The following is a 24,754-nucleotide window of genomic DNA, read 5'->3' as shown; positions in this document are numbered from 1 at the left end:
AAACCTCCCTTCTCTCTCAGTAAAAGGCCTGTTTGTCTGGTGCGAGGCTCAGTGGGACGTTCACATTCTGGTGAACACAAATCAGCAGTGAAATACAGCCTGCATTTACATACAAAAACACACGTGAAAGCATCCACAAACCATGTTTGTGGAGAGGTGAAGTTGAAGAAGTGAAGGTTCTGTTGAAGGCACCTGTGATGTTTGCTTCTAATAGTGTTAGCAAGCCGTCAGTTATGGAATAGTTCTGGAATTTTAACTAAACCACTATATTGTACTCTGAATTGCCCATGGGTGTGAATGTGAGTGTGAATGGTTGTCTGTCTGTCTATGTCTCTCTGTGTTGACCTGGAGACAGACTAAAGAGCTGAGCAGGGTCGACCACACCCCTCACCCAAAGACAGCTGGGATAGGTTCCAGCCCCCCACAACCCAACAGGATGAAAGTCTGGTGACACAGGTACATTTTACGGCCGGAATCTTTTCCTCATCTGTCAGAGGAGGTAAAAAAAATACAGTACTAAACAAAAAGAGTCCTAACAACCACCTAGTTTGTTCCTTTAAAGGTCAACCAGTCAAATGCCACATAAAAAAAAAAGGATGTAGCCTTTTTAAATATTACTTACTAGAAAAATGCTGCAAAGGTTATGATGGAGAGGTGAAGTTACAGGCTCGTGTGCTAGTTGCTTCTAAAGGTTTTGAGCAAGTCATCAGTTCATGGTATATCTCTGCATGTCATGGCAATCTGCATTCAACAATGCTTTGTTGTTTCCAAAAAAAGATACCTGAATATTTTATTTTTAAATTATAAATAATATGGTATGAATTGTGTAAAGAGCTACTGTAATCACAAAGCATAGCTACTGTTTTATGGTCTATTTCTTTCCCACTAATGTAAAACCAAGTACATCCAATTATTACAAACAGTAATTTATTCATGTGATACACACTGTAGATCAGCAGGGTATTTGTGTCCTCATAGGAAACGTTTATAAAATTTGACACTTTGTAAACACATAAGCAGAATAATTGATGATATACCCACATGGAAAAAACTGTGAAACCCAACTTCTTACTACTGTACTATCTCAATGAAGTGTGAGCTTTTGAAATGTACATTATCTGTACAGGGACAAGTCTCCTAGGGGTCCAAGTATAGGAAAGTAAGTAAATTGTACACATAATGATGTAAGGGGAATACTGAAAGTACATAGGCTTAAGGTATTTCCACTGTAAAGCAAAATACCTGTAGTTACAAAACCCAGATAGAGACCGATCCCTGTGAAAACCCCATCAGTTTATCAGTGGACACCACTTTACAAGGTGTCTCAAGCCAAGCCAGCAGCTAGACAGCTTTAGGTCCCAATAATCCACAGCCAATTTAAATCCTGCTAAAAACAACACACACACATCCAATCTTTTATTTTTGAGATTTTCCAACAGAAAAATTATAACTGTCACTCAGACCACTTGCAGGTATGTTGATTTGAAGTCTGTTCCGAGTGCGTTTTTAGCGTTGCATTTGTAAATGCCTGAGTTCATAAGCATAGGGTTCTGTATGACAAGGCTGCCTTCCTCTGTCATGTGAATCCCTCCCTGCACTGCGTACCGGTTATGTGGTATCAGCGTTGTGCGTCCAGGCAACGTCCATGAAATATCCGGCTTGGGAATACCAGCTGCAACACAATTTAGTGTCACTTTTGATCCCCTGTTGACTCTTGTGATTGAGGTGAGTGTGTTAGTAATACGAGGTGGGAAAACCATCACTGAAACTGGGTAGGACAGGGTTGATGAGCCGAAAGAGTTGGAGGCTTTACATATGTACGTTCCTTTGTCGAAGGTGGCAACCTGCCTCAGCTGAAGGGTCCCATTGGCGAGGAAAGATATGCGGCCAATGGTTTGAGGCTTGTCCAAAACGAGGCCGTTGGGTAACATCCATGTGATTGATGCCTGTGGCCAGCCGTCCACAGTGCAGGGCAGGTTGAGATTGAGGCCATAGGTGATCTTCATTCCAGCTGGAAAACAGTGAATAAGAATAAGGCACTGATGATGGATGCGACAAAAATACACAAGAGATGTGGCCGAATGCTTTCAGATGCTTTTGGGGCTTTTTGAAACTTGTCTGATTTGGTCTTGACTGATTCAGTTTTCCTTTGTGAATTGCACTCAGAGCTGGATAGACAAGGTTTTTTTTCTTATTGATCTAATCAGTGTGTTTTGGTGCATTTGGATTTTTTCAGGGGTGAAAAGCCACACGTTTACTAACCAATCCTGTGTCTGGGAACAGAGTAAATTTATAATATAGGTTAATCATAGGTTTGAGAACACACTTTTCTGCATTTTCAGCTTTTTTGATTTGAGATGCAAGAACATACCTGTAGATCCTCTGATCACTGGCTTTCTGCCTTCCTCCAGCGCATAGCGTTTCTCTGCTTGTCCAGCCACATTTTTTGCTAGGCACCGGTACACCCCCTTATCAGTTGGAACTGGTTGGGAGATCCTTAGAGTTCCATTACCCGGATAATGGGTGAAGCGTTGGAGTCTAACACCAGGCATTAACATCGTCCCATTTGGTAGGAGCCATGCAAACTCTGGATTGGGCTTGCCACGAGCAGAGCAGTCCAGGATCAGTTCTCGACCATCTTGCTTTATCGGTAAGATTTCAATGTTGGGAACAGCAAAACTTGGTTTCTCAGCCAGCGATGCCACCTCTAGTTCAACAATAATTGAAGCTTCACCCCGACTGTTCTTGGCCAGACACATGTACCTCCCTTCATCTGTTTTCCTCACTCCTCTTAACTCTAAACTCCCGTTTCGATGGACTTGGAAGCGACCACCCAGGTAGGGTGTTGCAAGCGAGTGGCCGTAGGGCGTGACCCACCAGACCTTTGGTTCAGGTTTTCCTTCCACTCTGCAATCCAGAAGTGCTGTTTGGTAGGACACGCCTAAAACCTTCATAGTGTTCTTCCCTTTTATTCCATTGATAAAGGGTTCCTGGGGTTCAACATCAAGTCTCATGTATTTAATATCATCCCCAGCAGAATTCCGTGCCACACATGTGTATTTCCCTTCATCAGTGAGTGTTACTTTTTTCACCACTAATGTCCCATCCTCCACAATCTGAAACTTGTCTGATGACATGGATATCACATCGTTTCGAGGAGAGATCCACATGATTCTTGGTGTAGGTTCACCTGTTGCCTGACAAGTCATTTTTGCTGACTGTCCTAACTTTGCTACGTATGACTGAGACTTTGATCTAATATGTGGAGCATTCGGTCCCACTTTAACGCTCAGTTTCTTTTCATCTTTGCCCAGTTTGTTCTTGGCGTAACAAGTGTAGTCACCCTCATCCTTTTTGCCCATCTGCTGAAGAAGTAAAGTTCCATTGTCAAAGATAACATAGCGACGGTTGCGAAGGCCGCTGTCATCCGACTGAAGGGCGTTGTTGATTAAAGTGCCATCTGGTAGACCCCAGGAAACTTCCGGATCAGGAAGGCCTGTTGCAACACAGTCCACCTAGAAAGGAGTTGTTACCTCATTATATGTTTATTTGACCTCAGACCTGCTGCTGTCTGGGAATTTAGATGGAAGATGGAAATCACTGTCTTGTTTAGGATATTTCATCAGTTTCTTTCCTAGCTAGTGTCACAAATGTACCTGAAAATTTTCTCCAAAGGTGACCTGGGTCTGTGCAGTCCTAAAATGTTCGATTCTGGGAGGGGTCATTAACACCTCCACCTGAGCAAACATATAAAACAAACACATAAAAAAATATTAGGGAAAATAATATGAAAAGCAATCATTGTTTTTAAATATCAAATACCTACAATTACAACCAAATACAATTACAAAGTTTACTGTGTAGCATTAAAATCAAGTGTAAACTACAGTGAAAATTTGGAAAAGACCTGCTGCACATATTAAAAAATAAAAGTCAGTCTCTTAACTGTATGAACAAATCTAAAGACTAGTTAGATATCTTCCTAGCAAAAACGTTGATAGACTTCAACAAGAGAATTCGCTATTAACGGAAAAGAAATAAATACAAACGGAAATGTGTCGGTGGTGGAAGAAAAACCCTGTCTGAAGTCATTATCTATCTTCTTTATACCTGGAACAGTTCCATGTCCTCCCCATTGGGCCGCTGAAAGACACACACATAATTTCCACCATCCAGCTCTGTAAGCTGAAGAATCCTCAAAGTCCCATTACGAAAAACTTTTATTGGACTCCCAGGACTGGAGACAGATGGGCGAGAGAAATTAGGTTAAAGCTGTCAGTAAAATTTAAAGGCACACCTAATATTTTAATGTATTTATAATTAGGTATTTGCTTTACTGGTATGTGGACTCAAGATGTATTTCAGCTACTGCACCTGTATCGATGCTCCATGATGGTTTTGGAAGGCAGCTGCCAGATGGTCCCTCTGGTGGATTCAGTAGACTCTGGACAGTGAAGGTAGACAGCAGAACCATACATGGCTGAGACATGGTGTTGGCGGGAAGGCACAGCATGGCGGTGGGTGGGAGGTATAGGAAGAGGAGGAGGAAGCTGGTGAGAGAATGAGGGGTAATCCGCCCTCACCTCCAGCTGGACTGTTCTTTTGGCAATGCCTACAGCATTGAATGCCACACACTCGTATCTGTGAAAAGAACGATCCTTTATTGATGACTTCTTTTAAACTTCTAACTAACTGTAAGACGAGAAACACATTTGATTGAACAGTCTGGTTAGTTTGGGTTGGGCTGTGAATTTGCTTGGGAAATAAATATTGAAGCTATGGTAATGGTAGACAACTTCTGACTTTAAAGCTGTATTTAATACCCCTGCTGGTATTTACACGTGGCCCTCAAAGTCATAATTAGGAAATTACAGTTGGGAAGACCTAAGATGTCATTATGGTTTAACAGAAGTGCTTATCAGACAGTCAAATGTCTGAAAGTCCTCTCCTTCCACACCTTTATAAACCTGAAATGAATGGGACTGTGACTGACAACTTTCCAAACCAACAATTTAGTGTCTGTTCACTTCATGCAGAAATTGTCAAAGTGAGTGGTTAGATCTTTCTTGGACTCAAAACAAAGATCCGTTGTTTTTTAAGAAATCTGGTCAAATTTGATCCCATCAGATTAATGGAAATTTTGACCAGATGATGTTCCTAGAAGATAACGAAAATAAAATAAGTAAATAAAAATAAATACACATGCTAAAATAAAGATTGTAAATCTCAGTCTAATAAAATGCAATGTAATATCATTACCATCCCAATACATTGTGAAGTGTGATAGTTAGATTGCACAGTAATGTGTTTTGCTATTCTTCCCCTGATCCAGAAAAATATCATTCACATCCCGTCTATACCAAATTTAATGATCCAATAATAAAGCCTGGACCAAATGACACTGCCTTCGTTAGAGCTATCCATTGATTCATCCATCCAATATCTGTAACCATTTACCCTGTTCGGGGTCACGGGGGGCTGGAGTTTATTTCAGCTTTCATTGGGCAAGAGGAGGTGTACACCTTGGACAAAGTCCACATTGAGCTTCCATCACTCCATGCCACAGTCAGTATTTCATTTGGGGACATTCTAGCTGTGAGGAAGCAACACCAACCACTGTGTTGCCTGGTACTTTAGAGCTAATTGATAAGAAAAAACACTCATATTTAAGAAATAAAAAATGAATAAATACCTCCCACCATCAGATGGCGAAACGTTCTTTACAAAGAGTGTCCCGTTGGGGAAGACGAATAGCCTTCGTCCGACAAACTGAGATGGTTTGATGTGGAAGCCTGCAGGGAGCATCCATTTCAGAGCAGGCACTGGTTCGCCCTTCACAGAGCAATGGACGTACACACTCCTACCTGGTTAAATGGGATTTTATTACTGTAGTTTGTCATTGTAAAGATGTTTCTTTTTGCCAGTGATATAATGAAGAACATGTTTCATTGTGGCGATGGTTGCTTTTTAATTGTGTGATTTTAGGTTTCTGTCCCATACCTGGCGGAATGATGACAGTGTCTGTCGCTCCTTCAATTATGTTTGGAGGGAGAGCTGCGACGTGGAGATGATATGTAATTGTATCAGCACCTGCTGCATTACTTGCAATGCATTTGTAGTCTCCTTTGCTGGAGAAATTAGCAAAGTGGAGTTGCAATGTTCCATTTTCAAGCAGAGACATCGGAGAGGGGACACTGTGAACAGTCCCCACGTCACGTACAAAGGTTCTGTCTGGGAGAATCCAAGAAATTTGGGCTGGTGGCTTTCCAGAGGCAAGGCAGTCCAGGCTAACACTTTTCCCTAGGTAGATTGCGATCTCCGTGTACTTGGGTGGTTGGATCTTAGGTGCCTCCGTCTGGACAGCTAAGGTGATGACCATGCGATCTGTTCCAAATCTGTTCTGGGCTGTGCAGAGATACTGCCCTCGATCCTGGAGCTGGATGTTTTTAATAATGAAAGTTCCATTCCCGAGGACTTCAAAACGGGGGCCGTGCTTGGTATTGGCTGGAACTGTGGCTCCTGAGGGAGAAACAGGACAAAATGTTAACATTTTTGCCTTTCGTACCCCTTGGTACCAGATCTGCCTCCAGGCTAGTGAAAAAGAGCTGAAAGCAACACAGTAGTTGGTCTCTTACGAGTGGAGACTTTCGTCCATGCGATACTGGGTTCAGGATTTCCAGTTGCTTGACAGGGAAGGAAGACATCGCTCTCTGCCAGCACCGACACACTAGCTGCAGTTACTGTGGTGATATGTGGCTTCGCCCCACTACCACCAGCTCCCAACAACCATGGGAAAGGACGTGGAGCTGTGGGTTGCGGCGAGCGAATTTGTCCAGCTACAAAGACACAGTTAGACAGCAAAAAATATTAGATAAAATATAATATTAGTAATTATGTGTTCAATGTAAATAAAAACAGAATGCAATGAATTGCAAATCATCGACCCATATTTTATTCACAAAAGAGCATAAACAACTTATCAGATGTTGAAACTGAGGTATTTCATGGAAAATATTACCTCATTTTGAATTTAATGTTAGCAAGACATCTCAAAAAAGTTGGAACAGGGGCAACGAAATGGTGGAAAAGGAATTGCTGTAAATACAAATAACCACTGGAGGAGCATTTACCAACTTATTAACTTGACTAGCAACAGGTCTGTAACACGTCTGGGTATGAAAGGAGCATTTCAGAGAGGCAGAGCGTCTCGAATATAAAGATGGCTCGAGGTTCACCAATCTGCGTCTAAAAGTTGTGGAACAATTTCCGAAAAATGTTACTCAACATAAAATTGGGAAGACATTGAACATCCCACCATCTACACTATATAATATCATCAAAAGATTTAGAGAACCAAGACAAGCTCAGATCTGGATGTGCGTGATCTTCGGGGGCCTCTGGTGGCACTGCATTAAAAGCAGGCAGACAGCATTCCTCTTCTAAACTCCAGCAGCTGGTCTCCTCACATCCCAGACATTTACAGATAATTGTTAAAAGAAGAAGGGATGCTACACAATGCTAAACATCACCCTGTTCCAATTTTTTGAGATGTGTTGCTGCCCTCAAATTCAAAATGAGCTCATATTTTCAACATCTGATATGTTGTTTAGGCTCCATTGTGAATAAAATATGTTTTGATGAGATTTGCAAATTATTGCGTTCGCCTAATATTTATGTTCTCCACATCATACCAAATTTTTTTGAATTTGGGGTTGTACTCTTGTGTCTTATTAATCATTCACCTACCTCCAAAAGGCCACTGCTTCTCATTTAGATCGGCAGGGGTGGTGGCATGGTCCAGGGAGGGAGTCGGAATGAAACCATAGAATGGTGATGATGAAGGTTTAGCAGTGTTTGGGGATTGCAGGCTGTAAGTGGGTGCCAGTGGTTTGGAGTTAGCAGGTCTGTGTGAAGGTGGAGGGTTGGGTTTAGGTGTGATGGGTAATAGAGGATTGTAGTAGCTAGAGTGAGGTTTGGGTGTCGCCATTCTGCCAAGCTGAGTGATGCGATCAATCTGTGCCTGGAAAATTTAGATAAAAATCTTATTTTCAAAACCATCGTTGAACATATTGTCAACCCATTGTAATTAGATCACTGAAGTGTTATGTCTAAAAGCAGATTTATCACAGATTATCAATGCCAACATTAACAATTTTGCTGTGGGATACTAAAATTGGGAAAATGCTGAAATAAAAAACTAATTGTGGACAAAATCATGTTGTACAAAATCAGGTACATATCAATCAAATCATACACAGATATATACAGGTCTTCACATAACTTTTTTTCCCCAAAGTTACTAACCACTTATTACTAACCACTAACCATTATTGCTGGCCCCAATTTTGAGATGCATTAAATGTTAATAAAGATTTTTGGGATAGAAAATCCTAACTACAAATAAAGTTCACCATCATACATCTTACAGTTGTTATTTGGGAGCAGGGAGGGTTGCATAGTCCCTAAACTCTCAAAACACTCTCAAACTAGTGACAACAAAAAAAGGAAAGATAACGGAACAGATAAGTATTCAATTGACTGAAAACTAGGCATTTTGAACAATGCTGTTATAGTTATTTTATAGTAATTATGTCAAAACATGTACAGTAATTAATAGAGAAAAACAAGAGTCACAGAATACTGTTGGCAGAGCAGATTTTAACCACTTTACGTGCTGACAGGAGGTCAACCCATAATAATACAGCACTTATTAGTTCACAATATATTATTAGTTGTGTTGAAATGAGTTGTAAAAACAATATTTAGTTTATATATTTATAGTAGTATATGTTTATAGCAGTTTTTTAATATAATGTACTATTTTCTCCATGACAATGGAAGAAATTAGAATCTCAATTTACAACAGAGCTTTTGACACTTTATTTAATTAATTGATGGTATTATACAGTATAAGTTTATATGTACATTGAAATTCCAATATGAAACACTGCCTACTCACAAAACCTCACAAAACTACTCATTGTACCTGTCTGTATCTGTTCCTCAGTCTTGATAGAAACAGCTGATCTCTAGTTTGAGTTCTGCCATCCACATGGTGATGAGGTGACAGGTGTGGATTCGAGGGAGAAAATCTGGAGTTTTCTGTTGAACCAGAAACCGTGGGTGTGGGTTTAACAGTTTCAGCTGAGATCTCCGGTCTGTTGGTAACAACTTGGCTTAGAACCCAGGGGTGGGGGAGAGGCCAGGATCGATGGGTGGGTACAGGGTAGGACCCAGATTCTATGAACAGAGAAACCAACATTTGAATACATATATCATATCGTATTGTAACAAAATATCAAGACAGTTATTATTAAATCTGCAAAGTAGTTGGGTTTAGTTAACTGTATCTCTGACACTTTTATTAAGCACATTTGAAAATCACATATAATGTATTAATTTACCTTTCCTTGGATGAGTAAATGACCTTTGCCCTGGCCAGGAAGGGTGGATGGGGTTGTAATGTTGATGTTGATGAGGTAAAGGCCAGTGGGAGGTCGGAGGGACTCGAGGAGGCTGGGAATGCCTGCTTAAATTAACTTCGGTCTCTCTTCCTGTATATCTCTCATGTTTTGTCTGTGTTGTCCTAGAAGTGGTGGTCTGCACTCTTTCCTGATTGTTCTGATGGAGCCAGGGGTGAATTGGCTCCATTATAGGGAAACTGTGGATCCCAGGTTTTACTTTTGTCTTGTCTATCTCTTTATCTTGGTCCTGTATGCCTTCTTCTCTTGTTCTGCCTTTCGCTGAAGGTGAAGTAATGACTTTAAAAGATGGAATTCTGGCTTGAGTTGGTATATTTTGTTTCGCTGGGGTTTGAGTGTTTGGTCGCGGCCTATTTTGTGTTGTTAACTGGATGCCCTCCTGTGTATTGTGGTGCTGTGTAACCCAGTGCTTTTTAGACTTTTCTGTGTCTATCTCACTGGCTTCTGTGAATAGGTTGTGTTTTTCTATTGACGTTGTTGACTTCCTCTCATGCTCTTCTGTAAACGGGTTGTTGTTTCTATCCTTTTCCGCTTCAATTCTGATCTCGACCCTTTCTTTGAACTTTTCTTCTCCTTGTGTTTTCTCCCCATCAGGCCTTTCAGTTGGATGACCCATCCTCTCTAGCTCGGTAGCGACTACTGTCTTTTCAATAGTTATATTATGTCCACTTTTAGAGATAATAATGTTGGGAGCTTTTTCTGTTACTGATGGCAATGTGAAAAGGCTACTATCAAGTTCATGAGTGGTATGAATAGTTTCACTGCCTAAATTATAACTGATATCCACACTATCAGTGTCTTTGTAATTATATTCTTCATAGTATTCATCTTCCTCTGTCTGATACTCAGTAGTAAAGGTTTCCTGCTGTTTCATTGTGGTTGTAACCGGTGTTGTAGTAGTGGCAGGAGTGGTAGTAGTGGCAGTAGTAGTAGTTGTGGTAGTAGTTGTAGTTGTGGTAGTAGTTGTAGTTGTGGTGGTGGTGGTTGTAGGTGTGGTGGTAGTTGTTGGGGGAACAGTTGTTTGGGGCTTTCTTGGTAAATTATGGAATGGGTTGAGGTGTGGATGGACTGTCCTCAGTGGAGGTCTTCTACGTCTATAAGGGGGCCTTCTCCTGTTTGACTGACCAGTAAGTTGGGTCTGGTTCTTTCTCCCACCTGGCTGAGGAGTTCCAGCAACAGAAGAGTCTGTGAAGAATGAGGATGGTGCTGTACTTCTGGGATGGGGAGGTTGTAAAAGTCTTGGCAAAGTTTCCAGTGTTTTAGAATCCTTACCATGATAGTCGTTGCTTTCTGTCAAATAGGTCTTAGGTAAGTGATTTGGCTCTATGCTGATATCAGGAGAGACTTTAGTGTTGGGTAAGTTGTTAGCTGTGGTAACAATTGTAGTGGTAGTTTCAGAAGTAGGTTTGGATGTACTTGTTTGAATAGTTCCAGTGCTGAGCTTTTCTACTGATGCCTCTGTAGGCAGAGCAACACCTGGTCTAGTATTAGCTTTAGCCAACATCTGTGCCCAGCGATTTGGATCTACTTCCTTAACAGATTTATTGGGTTTTCTCTTTGAATCTTTAATTCGTATCCTTTTTGGAAACCCATTTGGATTCCTTTGTGGTGTCCCTACCTTCTTAGGAAATTGTGTAGCGAAAGGACGTATAATTTCCTGGTAGTCTCTTCCTGAGCCCTCTACCTCCTCTGTGCCAGTTGGCAAGATCTGCTGCTCTTCCTTAGTCTCTAGTTTGGGCCTATCAGAGGCCTTCTCTCCTGTGACTTCCACAATGTGTGACAGCATATCCACTCCATAGAGATTTGAGGCCAAGCAGCTGTATTCTCCTGCATCCTCTTGTGTCAACTTCCTTAACACCAAAGTCCCATTTGCCATCACTTCTGCCCGTCTCGTCTGTTGTGTGGGAAGAAGAACTTGGTTTTTGGGTAGGTACCATATAGTTTGACTTGGCTGGACTGAGGTCACGTCACAAGGAAGAGAGAAAGACTTTCCCTTTTCAACTACAACTTTCTGACCATTAAAAGCAGCAGGGCCGAGTGAGCGTTCTTTGATTGTGAGTCTAAGAGGCACCAAGTCTACACCAGCTTTCGTTCTGACCATACAGTGATAAAGCCCAGAGTCAGAGAGTGTGGCATTAAAAATGACAAGTTCTCCTGTTTCAGAAATTTCTATTTTATCTGTTGCTTCCTCCACAACAGACAAATCAGGAAGTATCCACTCCACTTTTACCTCTACATCTGAAGTGATGACACTGCACACCAAGGCAACCTTCGAACCCTCTAGAGCTGTTTGGACCTGCCCTGCAGTCCCTTTGCGAATCAGTGCCCAGGAGGAAGTGAAGTCATTGCCGCCATGCTGTCCTCTATCGCTGTTAAAGTGCCTGGTAATTAATGTAGTGAAATCCATCACCAGTTTCTTAGTTGTTGTCTGCTTTCTGTTGAGCCTCAAAGTGACTCTGGGTTGAAGAAGCCACGCGGGTTCAGCTACCAAATAACCTTTTAATTCTGTAAAGTATGGCGAATTTTCATTTACAGCCTGGACATACTGATAGGTTAGTCTGCTTGCATTTCCTCTCTGCTGACCTCTCTCCAGTATAGCAGGGCTTTCATAGTAATATGCAACCAGTTGCCACAGATTTTGCAGAGTCTCCCGATCAATCTCACATTCAAGAACAGTTGCCAGAGATACATTGACAGATAACTCCCCAGGTGAATGTGGATTTACAGTCCAAGTCATAGGTGAACTGTCTCCAGGGTGGCGTACACCACATGCCACATGAGCATGGTTTCCATGGCTGTCAGACAGCACAAAGGTCAGGTGGCCTAAAGGTTTTTCAAAGTCACGTGTGTATGGTAGGTCAGGCTCTGCTTCAGATTCAGCCCACACTGGATTGTTCCACTGTTTGAGAGGGGAGCGAAGAACTGGCCGTTCACAGCTAAGCTTATCTTGAGTCAGTCCTAACAAAATGGTTCCATTTAGGGGTTGAGGGGAGGAACACTGGGGGCAAGTCTCAGTGGTGCCACGTTCCTTCTTACACTTTATTACACCTGGGAGAAAGAGGAGGATGGATGATGGAAACAATCATTCCTCAAACAAAAACATGGGGGGACATGGTAATAGGTAAGGGATAGTAAAGACAAAAGTCAAGGAAAAAGTAAGAGTACAATGAAGATAGAATAAATGAAAAGAAAAAAGAAGGTTGTTAAAAACTCAAAAAGTGAATCTGGGACGAAAGAGTTGGAAAGAAATGCGAATAAAACAATATCTCTTAAAACTTCAGTAAACAGTCATCAGTCGTCTAATACAATTCTGGCAGCTGAAGACCCTCAATTTCCAAATAAGCATGCAATATACAAAATTATATATTATCAACACAAAATGTTACCACGTGGGCAGGTTAAAAACGACTCAATTCAGACTATTCTTGTTGTGGATCAGCTATGTGTGTCTTTCTTTTTCTCCCCCTGTGCTGTCACCCTGCCCCCGACACGAACTTAAGTTGGTTACATAAGTGCATGTAAATGCATTCAGTGACAGTGTTGGAGGTGAGGTACTGTAGTGTTGGCTAATGACTTTTAAACTTCTTTTTTTTTTAGATTTTAACTTAAAAAGCAATAACTGTGGCTGTCGAATGTTTTTTTGTTTCAGTGTAAGGAAATAATATTTGAGTATCCAGTAATGTGGCCATACCCTCATGCGTGGAGCTCCATTCAATCAGCCAATGGAGCTGACAATCACAGGTCCAGGGATTACCATGAAGAGAGAGGAGCTCGAGCCTGGGAGCAGTTTTTAGTGCTGCAGCAGGGAACTGCTCTAGCAGGTTGTCTGACAGGTGTAAGTGCCTAAGACAAAAACATTGTATCATAGACTATCCTGACATGCATTGTGCAGAAAGCAGGTAAATTCAAATACTATTGTACTGAATCTAAAAACATATGAGGTACAGGTATAATGTAGCAACTTTGTGGCTTTAAAAAATTTTGGATATCTTTGCGTTTTAATCTTCTTTTTTTGAAAATGTAATCTCAACTTTCCTCAACGAACAAACAAACAAAAAAAGAAATATCCACAATCTTTTAATTTCTTACTTGAGACCGGAGGTCCAAAAGCTTCCTAGTACTGACACTGTTATGAAGGTATGAGGGTGGATCTCTTTGAGGAGGTTCCCCTCCAGCTGCAGGAGTTTCAGAGAGGTCAGGCCAGAGAAGGAGTATGGCTCTATAAAGTTGATAAGGTTGTGGTCCAGATGAAGACGGACCAAGCCAGCAAGACCCTCAAACAGTCCAGGATGTACTGATGTTAGCTTGTTGTAACTCAGCTTCAAGATCTGAAAGATATAAATGTTACTATTCTTGAATTTATTTAACTATATTAAACAACTGTTTAATCATTAAAGACAAACAGACTGAGCTGATAACAACAATTCTGACATACAAGTGACTTAGAAATGAGTGAGAGAAAAATGAGGGGTCTTTAAAGTAACAGTCTCTCTAAAAACTTACTCCAACCTAAATGGGATCTTGGTGGGATCCAGAGGGCCTTCTCTGAAATTATGTACTGGCTTGGACCTTTGGTCTGTTTAAAGTGCTTCTTTAGTTTCTGATTGGACACATCTGGACACAAAAGAATTCACTGAACTTTTAGTCAAACAATCAAAGTGCCATTAATTACTGGCTCAAATGTGGTTTTGGTAGATGGAGATTGGGTTTGGCTCCATTTCAGAATAGTTTGTGCTTATTGTTTGCCAGCCACAGTATGTTTCACTTATTTTCCATAGAGCAGCTTTCACATGCATAGCATTTTCTGTTTGTTCACTGTGTGTGTGTGTGTGTGTGTCTGTTCCATAAAATAAATGTCAGACTTGGAGAACGAGCCATCATCATAATTTATGCAATGTGCCCTTAAAATTGATTTAAGGACTAATCATGTTTTTTACGTGAAGGATCAAAACACAGCCGGATTTAACAAAAAATTGAAGTAATTTTATAGGCATCAATAAATATCTAACCACTTCCCTTAACTTGGACTTAAACTGAATTCATGAGAAATGACAAGGTTTTGATGAATTTATTTAAATAATTTTGGGAATTTATGCATAATTTAGTCCCAGGTGCATGTCCACCTGCTGTCAGATCCACTTGAGTTCAAGTTCATAGAGCATCCACAAAATCCAACAGTAAGAGCTGATTCAGAAGAAAACTTTTTTTTTTTATCTTCACCTTTGCCATTTGCAAACATATTCAAACATACACTACCTGTAGTGATCTCAGGTTGTAAAATGCTCCAGGGTGCACTGTGCTAATGTCATTGCCATGCAACATGAGCATTTCCAGTTGCTGTAGTGATCTGAATTCGGACCCCTCCACCTCCGTCAGGCTATTATAACTATTTGAAAGAGAAAATAAACAGAGTTTTTAGTTAAGAGTCAGCGTTTGCAAGTGTGCCTGAGGGATGTGACCTTTTTTAATTTCAAAAAGCTGGAAGGAATTCTACATGGATAGAAAAGAAGAGGGATGGCAGAGAGACCTCAGTCAAACCCTGACCTGCAATGCAAAGAAAACTCAGACACACAAATCAAGAAATATTATGCTGAGTCCTCTTAGCTTGAAGCAATGGCCCAGCACACAATTAGAAATGTAGAATCAACAGAAGCTGATATTGTTATTTCTACCTATTTAACCTCTACTGTAGTATCTCAATGTAACACTTTGGAGCAGTAAAGGTGCAAGCTTTAAAATACAAATAATTACTTGACGTCCCTCCAAGAGCCAAACTAGTTTCCAGAGTAGTAGATGGGATGAGTTGCCAGAGCCAAGGACATTATTCATTAAAAGAACACGGTCAAGGTAGAGACTGACAACGTTTGATAGATGTCAATGTATGAGAGTTAGCCAGACCCTCTAACAACACTGAACCGTGTCTAATAGACTCTATCCTCAGCTGTAATACATGCAACATTCCCTGGCTGCAGTTATCCCTGCCCAATTGGACACATATGGGAGATTCTGGAGTTTCCATTTTTCCGTTGCCAACAATTAAGCAACCAACTCACAATATATCATCAAGTTGTCACCTTCATCCAGAAGGAATCTTAGTACCACAAATGCACAGGTTTCTAGTGTTTTCCCTTTGGTAAGTGAACTTTGAACCCCGGCAGTGTCCAGTAGCATTTTCCGCGGTACAGAAGAGTTCCTGATGTTTGTAAAACCATTTCAAAGGCGGACCGAAGCTAGACTTAAACAAAACTATAAGGACAATTGATGCATAATGACCCGAATACCAACAAAGGTCCAACAGTTTTTTCTTTGTTTCACCTGTGTACACAAGATTACTTTTAAACAGAGTAACCAATCACAAATCACAACCTGAACAGTTTTGGTAGTTGCTAATCCCTTACAACATTCATTACAGATCCATGAAGGCGACCCAAGTAAAAGCAAGTAAATACAGTTTCTACAATCCATCATTTCTTTATCATGTTTGTGCACATGGAGAAATTGAATCCCAGGCCCCCTTTCATGCAAGTTTCTAATTATGAATATGCATGAAAACCTGCTGGCTAGTAGATGTCAACACTCATCTCCTCACAACCTTTAATCCTTGGTGTTTCGTGGTTATTTCCTGTAGGTGGTCCATATCATGTGGCACTCCCTCATGATTTGGTACAACTGAAAGAAGATGGATGTCAACCTTTATCAGAGCACTTTCCTTTTGAATTCAACCAACATTGCTCTAAACCCATCTTAAAGTAAAACAGGTCCCAGAGTGTAGGTAAAATACTCCAAACATGTCTGGTGTGAACATGTCCCAAAAGTTTTGCATTAGAGACTAAATCCCCCTGGTCTTGCCCTCCCCCCCCCCCCCCCCCCCCCCCCGATTTGCAGGGTGGTCTCTAGTGTTTAGAGAGTTAGAGTCTGTTAGCTTCCTAAAGGTCTGGTCCTCTTCCAAATGTCTGGTCTGGTGAAGTGTCTTTGAGACATTCTCTTTAGATCCTATAAGAACAGGCATTGACTTTTACCCCACACACCGAAAATCAAAAGGAGTAGAGAGAGAATCAGAAGAGGACATTGAACTAGTGAAATACGTTAGCGTAAGTGGTAAACTAAAATCTGTGTGAGGAAGACAATTACATAGACAGCAACATCAGTGTTGAATGATTTTTAATACTTTCATAGCTGGAGTGTTTAAAATGAGTATCCAGTAAAAGTCTATTAAATACTGTATGTACTTGACGGAAAATGTGCGCTTATTTTGAAGTAAATGCCAGACAGACATCTCAAAAAAAGTTGGGACAGTCTCAACAACAAACACTGGATGGAACATTTCACAGATGATGAGGTAAATGGGCATCACATCTCTCTCATAATTGAGTATTCTAGAGAATGTGAGTCTCAGGGGTAAGGATGGGGTGCGGTTTGTCAATTTGTTTTAATGACAATTATCTGACAAGGCCAGAAGCCAGTATTGAATTGTCAAGATCTTTGAGCCATCAGACAGCGCCGTATCAAAACTAGACCTGATTCTGTAGTAGAAATCATAGCATGGACTCAGCAACACCTCTAAAAGCCATTGTCAGTGAACACAGTTTGTTTTTACATCCACATATGCAAGTTCAAACTCTACCATGCAAAGACACAACCATATATAAACAAAATTGAAACCCCCCCTTGACCTTATATGAGCCTAAGCTCATTACAATTGGACTGAGGCAAAGTTAAAAACTGTCCTGTGGTCTGGCGAGTCAAAATTTGAAATTCTTCACAGGCAACTTGTTCTCCATCCTAAAGTGGAAGGGGTTTATCTGACCTGTTATCAGAACACATTTGAAAAGCTAGCACCTGTGAGGATGGGGGGGTCCATTAATACGCAAAGAAACCCGGGTTCATTCACGCTGAATGATACAGGTTGTCGAGTATCGTATGCTGCCTTCCAGATGACAAATTTTTAAGGGTTGGTCTCACTTATTTTAGTAACGCAATTTAACCCCATCTAGCATATATCACTGCATTGCTTAGTAGTAAAAAGGTCCATGTATTAAATTGACCTACCTGCAGTCCAGACCTCCCAACAACAGGTTTCAAATTATTTGCAAGATTTTAGGAGGATAAACCACTGTGCTCAAAAGTGATGCAGCAGTGATCCAGCTGCAACACATTGGAAACATACACCGTGGCTCCACTATTATTAATCATCTTTCAACTCCATCATTCACCAAAATAATATAGTACACAGTATAATCTCTCCTGCTAGAAGCAACATTGGGTTAACAGCATAGGTACAGTAACATTAGTACCATCCTTTCTATAACGCCATGCACTTCGCTTCAACATGTAAGATTTATATGGCAACTTGTTGTGGGGAGGTTATTTCTCTGCTGGAGGACTGTGAAAGCTCTGTCCACATTCCAAACACACACGTGGAACTGATCGGAAGATTTATTCCTTCCGGAAGCCAGTTCACTACCATGTGCTGGTGTTCACTCAGTTTGAATCAGATATTGTCAAGCTCTTACCATCCAGGTCATGGAAGTGTCACGGTTTGATTTGTGTTATACAAAAAAATCGCTTCATTAAGTTTTGAAAACTGAAGTGCTTCCTGAAGGTTAAAAGATCTTCATTAGAAGCAGCAGCTTCACAAGGGGCAGAAACTGAGCTCTTCACTGCACAATATTCCACACAATTTCCTGTCAAGTGGTTGGTTTTCCTTCTCTTCGGCTGGTGTTAATGAAGGCATCTCATTGACTGTGCGCATGCTGTGTGGTAATTGATCTTACTTACCCAAGGTTAAGCCTCTCGGTGTCTTTTGGAAAGGTTTTTGGTATCGCAGTAAAGTGTCTGAATGTGCAGTGGACTTCTTTAATACCCGGACAGCTACAGCTCCGTGGGCAGGATTGGATGGCATAGACAGGGGAAATCTACATGGGAAAAAGAGGCATCCAAAAAAAAAAAAGGAAGATAGATTAAAAAAAAGGGGGGCAAAGACAGAATGCAATGAGATAAAGAAGGTTAGGAAAAAAGTACATGAAGGCACAGAGAGGACAAACTAGTGAATGTCTGATTTTGTCTGATGTCTGAAAAGAAAGTGTCAAATGTGATGAGAGGAGGAGAAGCAAACATATTAGTTCAGTTTTGTGAAGTTACCAACAGGAGATAAATCAATTGTAAATGAAATCAATATACTTGAGGCAAAAAAGAAAAAAAAAATAGAAATAAACTCTCCCGTTCCTAATTCAATCTAACATTTTTAAAGATAATTTATGAATCTGAGACCTAATAGTTCCTTAAATTTTGCATTTCTAGAAAGGTTTTATCTTATATATCTAACTATATCTATATCTATACCTATATATAGATAAAGATATATCTATATCTATATATATATATTATCTCATATTATAAATTCTTACATTTTTATAATATAAATGATAAAAATGACCTCTACATTTAAGCTACTACTGGCTTTTTCAAGAAACTTTTGCAATGACAATGTACCGTTTGCCACAGCAGAGCTGAGAGGAGCAGGGGGAACCACACTGCAGCCAGTCTGCAGGAGATCTTGGCAAACCACCGCAGTGCCATGACTGGATGGCTGTCAGACCTCTCACGCCATCAATACACCTGCAGGAAGGGATAAAATGACTCAGATGCAGAGTTGCCACCAAAAGCTAAACATTATAAATGCACACATGATCAGTAATGGATGGTATCTACTACATGTGTACCAATCCGTTAACATTGGCATTTGCAACAATTTGAATGCTTTTATCTTTAATTTGATCTCTAAACATGTCTGAGAATCTGAGAATCTTTCACTTTTTAGCTACTAAAAGTTCAACCGTGTCCAGCAGCCTGCCCCCTACCTTGGAATTTTATTAGCAAGACCCAGTAAGATCACTGATGAGGGTGAGATTGAATCAAAACAATAAAGTTCCAAACTGTATGTAACATGTCTAAAAATAAGCCTCATTCCCAAACATATGGCTCAAACATTATATATACTGTAAATCTTTGACTTTTGAGTCCTTTGAAAGGCAATAACTGACTCATGGATTTAGTTTTTTTTTTTTTTGCCTGGTCTAGACATGATGAAAGAGAAGATTATTAATGCAAAGCACTTGCAAATGCAAATTATGGTAATGATTTTACACAAGCCTGAGCTGGTAGAGAAAGGAAAACGTCATAGCTTTAGCTGGACTGAGAGGAGGGGGGACAGCTGGGATTGAGTGAGTGAGTGCGTTGACAACTGTAGCACTTTTCCCAATACTTAAACTTTTTGTCCTCAAGGTTGCTTGAACCTGTCAGAGAGATTTCAGAAGTCATTTAAATCCTGCCTGTTTCCACTAGTGCACAGAAACATTTATCCACATTAACATGTGAGCATGTTCAAAACTAGGAAAACATGGATATTTGCAGACAATTGATAGAGTGGAAAATAACATACAACCACAACGTTTGTGGTTTGTTACAGTGCCAGGTGGTTTGGCATTTATATTTGCATGAGGGTTCATCTTCTCTTTGAGGGGATTACATACTTATTATGCCCCCCACCCCCCGACCCCCCACCCCCTCACACACACACACACACACACACACACAACAGTCTAGTTAACAAACTATGACAAAAGAAAAAATAGTTTAAGAAATAGTAAGAGAAGCACAAGTAGAAACAAACAACACACACACACACATACACACGCACATATTTGAAGTCATTAGAGGGCAGTTTAGGGGTTTCTGGTCCCTTGTTCTCTCCTCACAGGGCTGTTAATTCACCTAACAGCTGTGTGTGTGTGTGTGACAAGAAGACAAAAGGAATGTGTTGTTACCATTCCAACAACAGATTGATAGTGTTTTAGATCTGTCTTTCTTTCTTTCATTGTATCTCTCACACACACACTCACACAAAAGCACACGCGTTTGGACTGGAGATGCTGATCTGACAAACAGATCAACATACACAGCGAAAACTCAGGCTCACAGCTGAGTTTGAATAGTTTTCTACAGAAAACTGCTAAGAAGAATGTAATATCCTCAATGGACTAATAGACTAATAGACTAATAATGTTTATTTAGTAGTGAGGTTTACAAGGTGGAAGCCACTTTTACCACTTTAATCAATTCTGAAGCAGATAAATAAGATGACCAGTTCCACATGTAGAACTATGCCACTGACAATAATTTGAGAAATCCTAACACTTACACTTAAATTCCCTCAAGAACACAATATGCAGTTAAAGTCACAAAAAACTTTGGGCGTCAAACCCATTGACAAATTACCTTTTAAGTTGGATTGATACAACAGATAAGAAGCAACTGTTGTGTTTCTGTCGACTTTACAAAACCTCTCAAACTCTTCTCTGCTCTCTGCCAACCCCTATGTGAAACGACGCTTTAGCTAGAAACAATAAAATAGCTAGTAGTTACCTTTGTGTGACTGATGGAATTTTATGACTATAAATAGCTCCCAGTGTGGCTAAAAAGGCAGCGGTGAGAGTGAACTAAAACAGTAAAGACACAAAAGGTCAGCTACTGAAACCCTGGAGCTATTTAAGAATCACGACTGTGGTCTAGGACACAGGGGGGTCAAATACTCTCCTTGTCTGGTCTGTAATGACTTCCCCACCTTGTGGTCAAAATCACACAAATTCATGCTGACACTTAAATCCAGTGTCTGATACATTGTGTAGGAAATACATTGTCTGTGGCCAACAGTAAAAGCCCCAAATGGTTAGTTTAGTCGTTCTTTTTGTTTTAATGACTTGTTGAAAGGACTCTGGGAGCAGTTTATTGGGTGTTACACACAGATGTGCAAAGACCCTCACTCATAATAGGGCTCAGGTAAGACCAAAACCAGTTGCTGTAACTGCTTGGACAATGGTTTTACAGAGGTATAAAGGTGTCCATTCACACAGAATAAGGAGGTGTTATGATCATGGAAGCAGCTAGTTCTCTGTCCCTGCTCTCGTTCTCTCTCTAATGGCTTTACCAGCTCTCACATGTTAGCTCACGGGGGGCTTGTGAGGCCAGGCAAGCAAAAACACAGAGGCGAGGTGCGTTAAGACAAGAGACGGAAATGTTCAGGAGGATGTGAAATCAGAACAGAAAAAGTCAAGTAGAAAACAGATGGATTTACAAGCAAACAATCACTGAGCTCATCTCCCACACTGTCACCTGTCAGAGAGAAAGGGTTGACCATAACCATAACCTCCATCCAGCTACACTGTGGCATTTTAAACATGCTCAGTGACTTAAAGTCAAAGATCCGACCTCTGTTTTCGGTTCAGCAGGAAGACTTCCACAAGCAGGCCAATCAGAACAGGTTGGGCTATGTGAAAACAGAGAAGCTGAAACAAACTATTTCAGTAACTTGACCTCAGAGTAAGAGAGTAAGCACTTTTAGCCTATCATACAACATTATTTCAACACACCCCCTTAATACATGTATAAGCTCCAATTTATGCATATTAAGGCATCTTTGAGGAAAAAGTGATTTAAAGCAAAACCACTACTTTTTTTTAATTAAACCTAACCATGTTAAAACTCCCAAACCTCTGTTTGCACAGTTTTAGTGTTTTTGTTTGCGCGGTTTGGTGAAAGAATGTGATGCCAGGCTTCTCCAGTCCTTCTGTAAAAGTTGGCAGATGCCATATTTGTGCCTTTCACCAAAGAGGTGCACTTTCAACAGAAGCCAGCTGGCATGAAGGTGCTCGTTCAACAAATGCTCCTGTGGGTCACATAAGAAGGAAGGGACGACTTAATGCATATCTGACATATATCTGACACTGCTGCTGCTGTTACAGTGCAGTGTGTGTGCCTGCTATAGTGTGTGTGCATTAAAGGTGGTGGGTACGTTACATTACCCTAACTAAGTATTATGACAATAAAAAGTTTAAAATTAATCAAATGCCAGTTTTCCTTTAATATCCAGTTGCCCGTTCATCTTATCACTTCACATTTCTGGAAGCTAAAGCAGGAGTAATGAGAAGCGTCGTTATGTATCTTTATGCGGCTAAAGTGCTAAAATGTCTAACAAGCTGTTTGAATGAAGGTGTATTCCTTTAAGAGTCTGAGCACGGCTAATACATCTTAGTGTCAAAAGCATTGCGCTGACTGGCAGCCAAGCCACAGCTGCTCTATTCAAGATAACACATGTCAAGAGATGACTACAATATGATCCCCACATGTTTTCCATGCACGTATGTATGGCCCACATAAAGTATCCCCATTCAAAAATGGCTTTTAACATAATGTGTGCATTACGTTGACATTGCTTCTTCTCTCCAAAGTTTAACAATTACACCTTTTGATTAACAAACATATGTTTAATCCTAACGCTTTTGTAAAATACATTTTTTTTTTTTTTTTGGTCCTTACGGTTTATCCCGTGAGCTCAGGGTTGCCACAGCGCATCATTGTCCGCATGTTGATTCAGGACATTTCTGTGATTTAATTGTTTTTGCTCAGGGCATAATTGATTTAAATTTAATTAATTTCTTTTTTTTTTTAACACTTGAGGCTTATGGACAAAAATAGAGTCATTTATAGATGCTATAAAACATGTCTGTCATGTGGGCTGCAAATATATAATAAATGTTTTTTATTAAACTAATGGATCTCTTTAACTATTTTTATTGGCAGATTCCTTTCAGGTTTCCCTTCCAAGTGTTGGCTGTAAATCTTTCAAAATGTTAGAATAACTTGCTGCAGTTGCACAGGGAGACGCTCTGGTGGCTTTCAGATAAACCTGCAATCCTTTGTACAGCGCAGGCAAAGTCTTGCAAGCTTTCTTATGCCTTTTGCTTATGATTATGGAAAGCTGCCCCTCTTAAGTCACTGTAACAATGCCATGCGTGGCTAATAAATCCTTGAGTGTATTTATGCTGAGCACCTGTTTGCCTCAAGTGCTTGTTGTTGCAAAAATGATTGAATGAACTTTGCCACAGGACCTGGTTAGAGTAAATGAACTTTCCCCACAATAAGCTGCGCTTGACAGAAAGTTCTCCATTTTGCACACAGTTTATCTAGTATAAATATTTGAAAAATGCCCTTTATACAAAATCATTTGGGTGTTCATTTTTGGTGGTGGTGGGCAAAGCTATTGTTGGTAACACTGATACCCTGAGAGCACAAACTCCTTTAAAGATGAGCTGTGATTCAAGGCTATAGACAAAAAAAAAAACAAAAAAAAAATAAACGACAGTGAGCTCAACACACACTTAATACATCAATTAACTAATGAATTAAAGCACCTCTGATTACATCTGTCACGAGATGAATTCTTAGATGTCGAAAAAGACAAGTGTGAATCTAAAAGTGTTACTTTGCAGCCTTTGAACTGACACTAAAAAATTACACCAAACACACAATAATTCACAATGCCAGTAAACCAAGGTAATGACACTTAGCTCATGCAAACGTTCTGGCCAATGCATCACTGCTCAATAAATAGACAATGTTTAACAAGAATGTCTAAATAAAACCACATCATGCTGCAGAGAACTAACAAAAACTAACAAACCTTAACACAAACACAAGACTCAGTAAAATTGACTTTAACATCTGGAAACATTTAACAAGTCCTCACTATAAAAAAAAACCCCAGACTCACCTGGAAATTCCTCTGAATGGGGAGGGGGGGGAGGAAAATATAGCGTTTGAATACAGAATAGACCCCCAAAACAAGTCCACGGCAGGCTGTTTTACAAGAAAGGCACAAAAGTATCCAAGTGAGGTTTTAGTTCAGTTGATGTTTGCTGAGTTGTAAAGACGAGGTCCTGAGGTCTGTGAAAGAGAGACGGGATGGAGAACTTTTCCTGTGTGTGTGTGTATGTGTGTGTGTGTGTGTCTGTGTGTGTGTGCGCATTGCATTAATTTGACCCTCTGTTGGTCCTCAAGGCATCTGGATTTCAGTTTAGCTTCTTTTCCTCTCGCTTGTAACTGTGCAGTCAGGAATGCAGCTTCTCCATCTCCCTCTACACCTACGCTCCTTCCTTCACCTCCTCCATTCATCTCCACTCCCTCTCTCTCCCTAATTTACCTATGCCTCGCTCTCCCTGCGAAAGCCTTATTTTCTGGTAGAAACATTAATACTAGTCTTACTTTTTCTTTCTTCTTTTTTTTTTTGTTTTTTTTATCTCTTTGCTATCTTTATTTTCTTTGCCTGTTTTTCTCTTTACGGGCTTTCACCTTTCCAACTCTTCACCTCCCTCTTTCTCTCTTTTCTCTCTCCTGAGGTACATTACACCTTGTGAATACAGATTAGCCAATTATAA

General features: G+C 40.3%; 1 protein-coding gene across 1 annotated transcript; it reads right to left on the bottom strand.

Annotated features, from left to right (window-relative positions):
* Positions 1-881: 881 nt before the first annotated feature.
* Positions 882-24,610, bottom strand: si:ch211-159i8.4 (matrix-remodeling-associated protein 5). The gene is made up of 17 exons (XM_067519407.1): positions 24,091-24,610; positions 18,975-19,100; positions 18,261-18,397; positions 14,739-14,868; positions 13,572-13,810; positions 13,174-13,325; positions 9,405-12,530; positions 8,987-9,240; positions 7,747-8,020; positions 6,636-6,836; positions 6,001-6,519; positions 5,693-5,864; positions 4,375-4,641; positions 4,111-4,237; positions 3,657-3,737; positions 2,372-3,515; positions 882-2,011 (listed from the first exon to the last, which is right to left on the bottom strand). Exons 2-17 carry the CDS (start codon positions 19,059-19,061, stop codon positions 1,458-1,460), a joined length of 7,464 nt encoding a protein of 2,487 aa, XP_067375508.1. The 5' UTR covers positions 19,062-19,100; positions 24,091-24,610; the 3' UTR covers positions 882-1,457.
* Between the last annotated feature and the right edge of the window lie 144 nt (positions 24,611-24,754).

The sequence above is a fragment of the Channa argus genome, chromosome 10 (assembly GCF_033026475.1).
Source record: "Channa argus isolate prfri chromosome 10, Channa argus male v1.0, whole genome shotgun sequence".
NCBI lineage: Eukaryota > Metazoa > Chordata > Actinopteri > Anabantiformes > Channidae > Channa > Channa argus.
Note: the sequence above shows the minus strand (reverse complement) of the source record. Positions and strands in the feature narration are given on the sequence as shown.

What these genes read in the sequence shown, in the direction of transcription:
- si:ch211-159i8.4 (XM_067519407.1), bottom strand. Translation starts at nt 19,061, where the DNA reads ATGGCACTGCGGTGGTTTGCCAAGATCTCCTGCAGACTGGCTGCAGTG. An exon ending in CAGCTCTGCTGTGGCAAACG is followed by an intron (nt 18,398 to 18,974) that starts GTACATTGTCAT and finishes TTTCCCATGTAG; the next exon opens with ATTTCCCCTGTCTATGCCAT. An exon ending in TCGCCATCTGATGGTGGGAG is followed by an intron (nt 4,642 to 5,692) that starts GTATTTATTCAT and finishes TTCTTTTCACAG; the next exon opens with ATACGAGTGTGTGGCATTCA.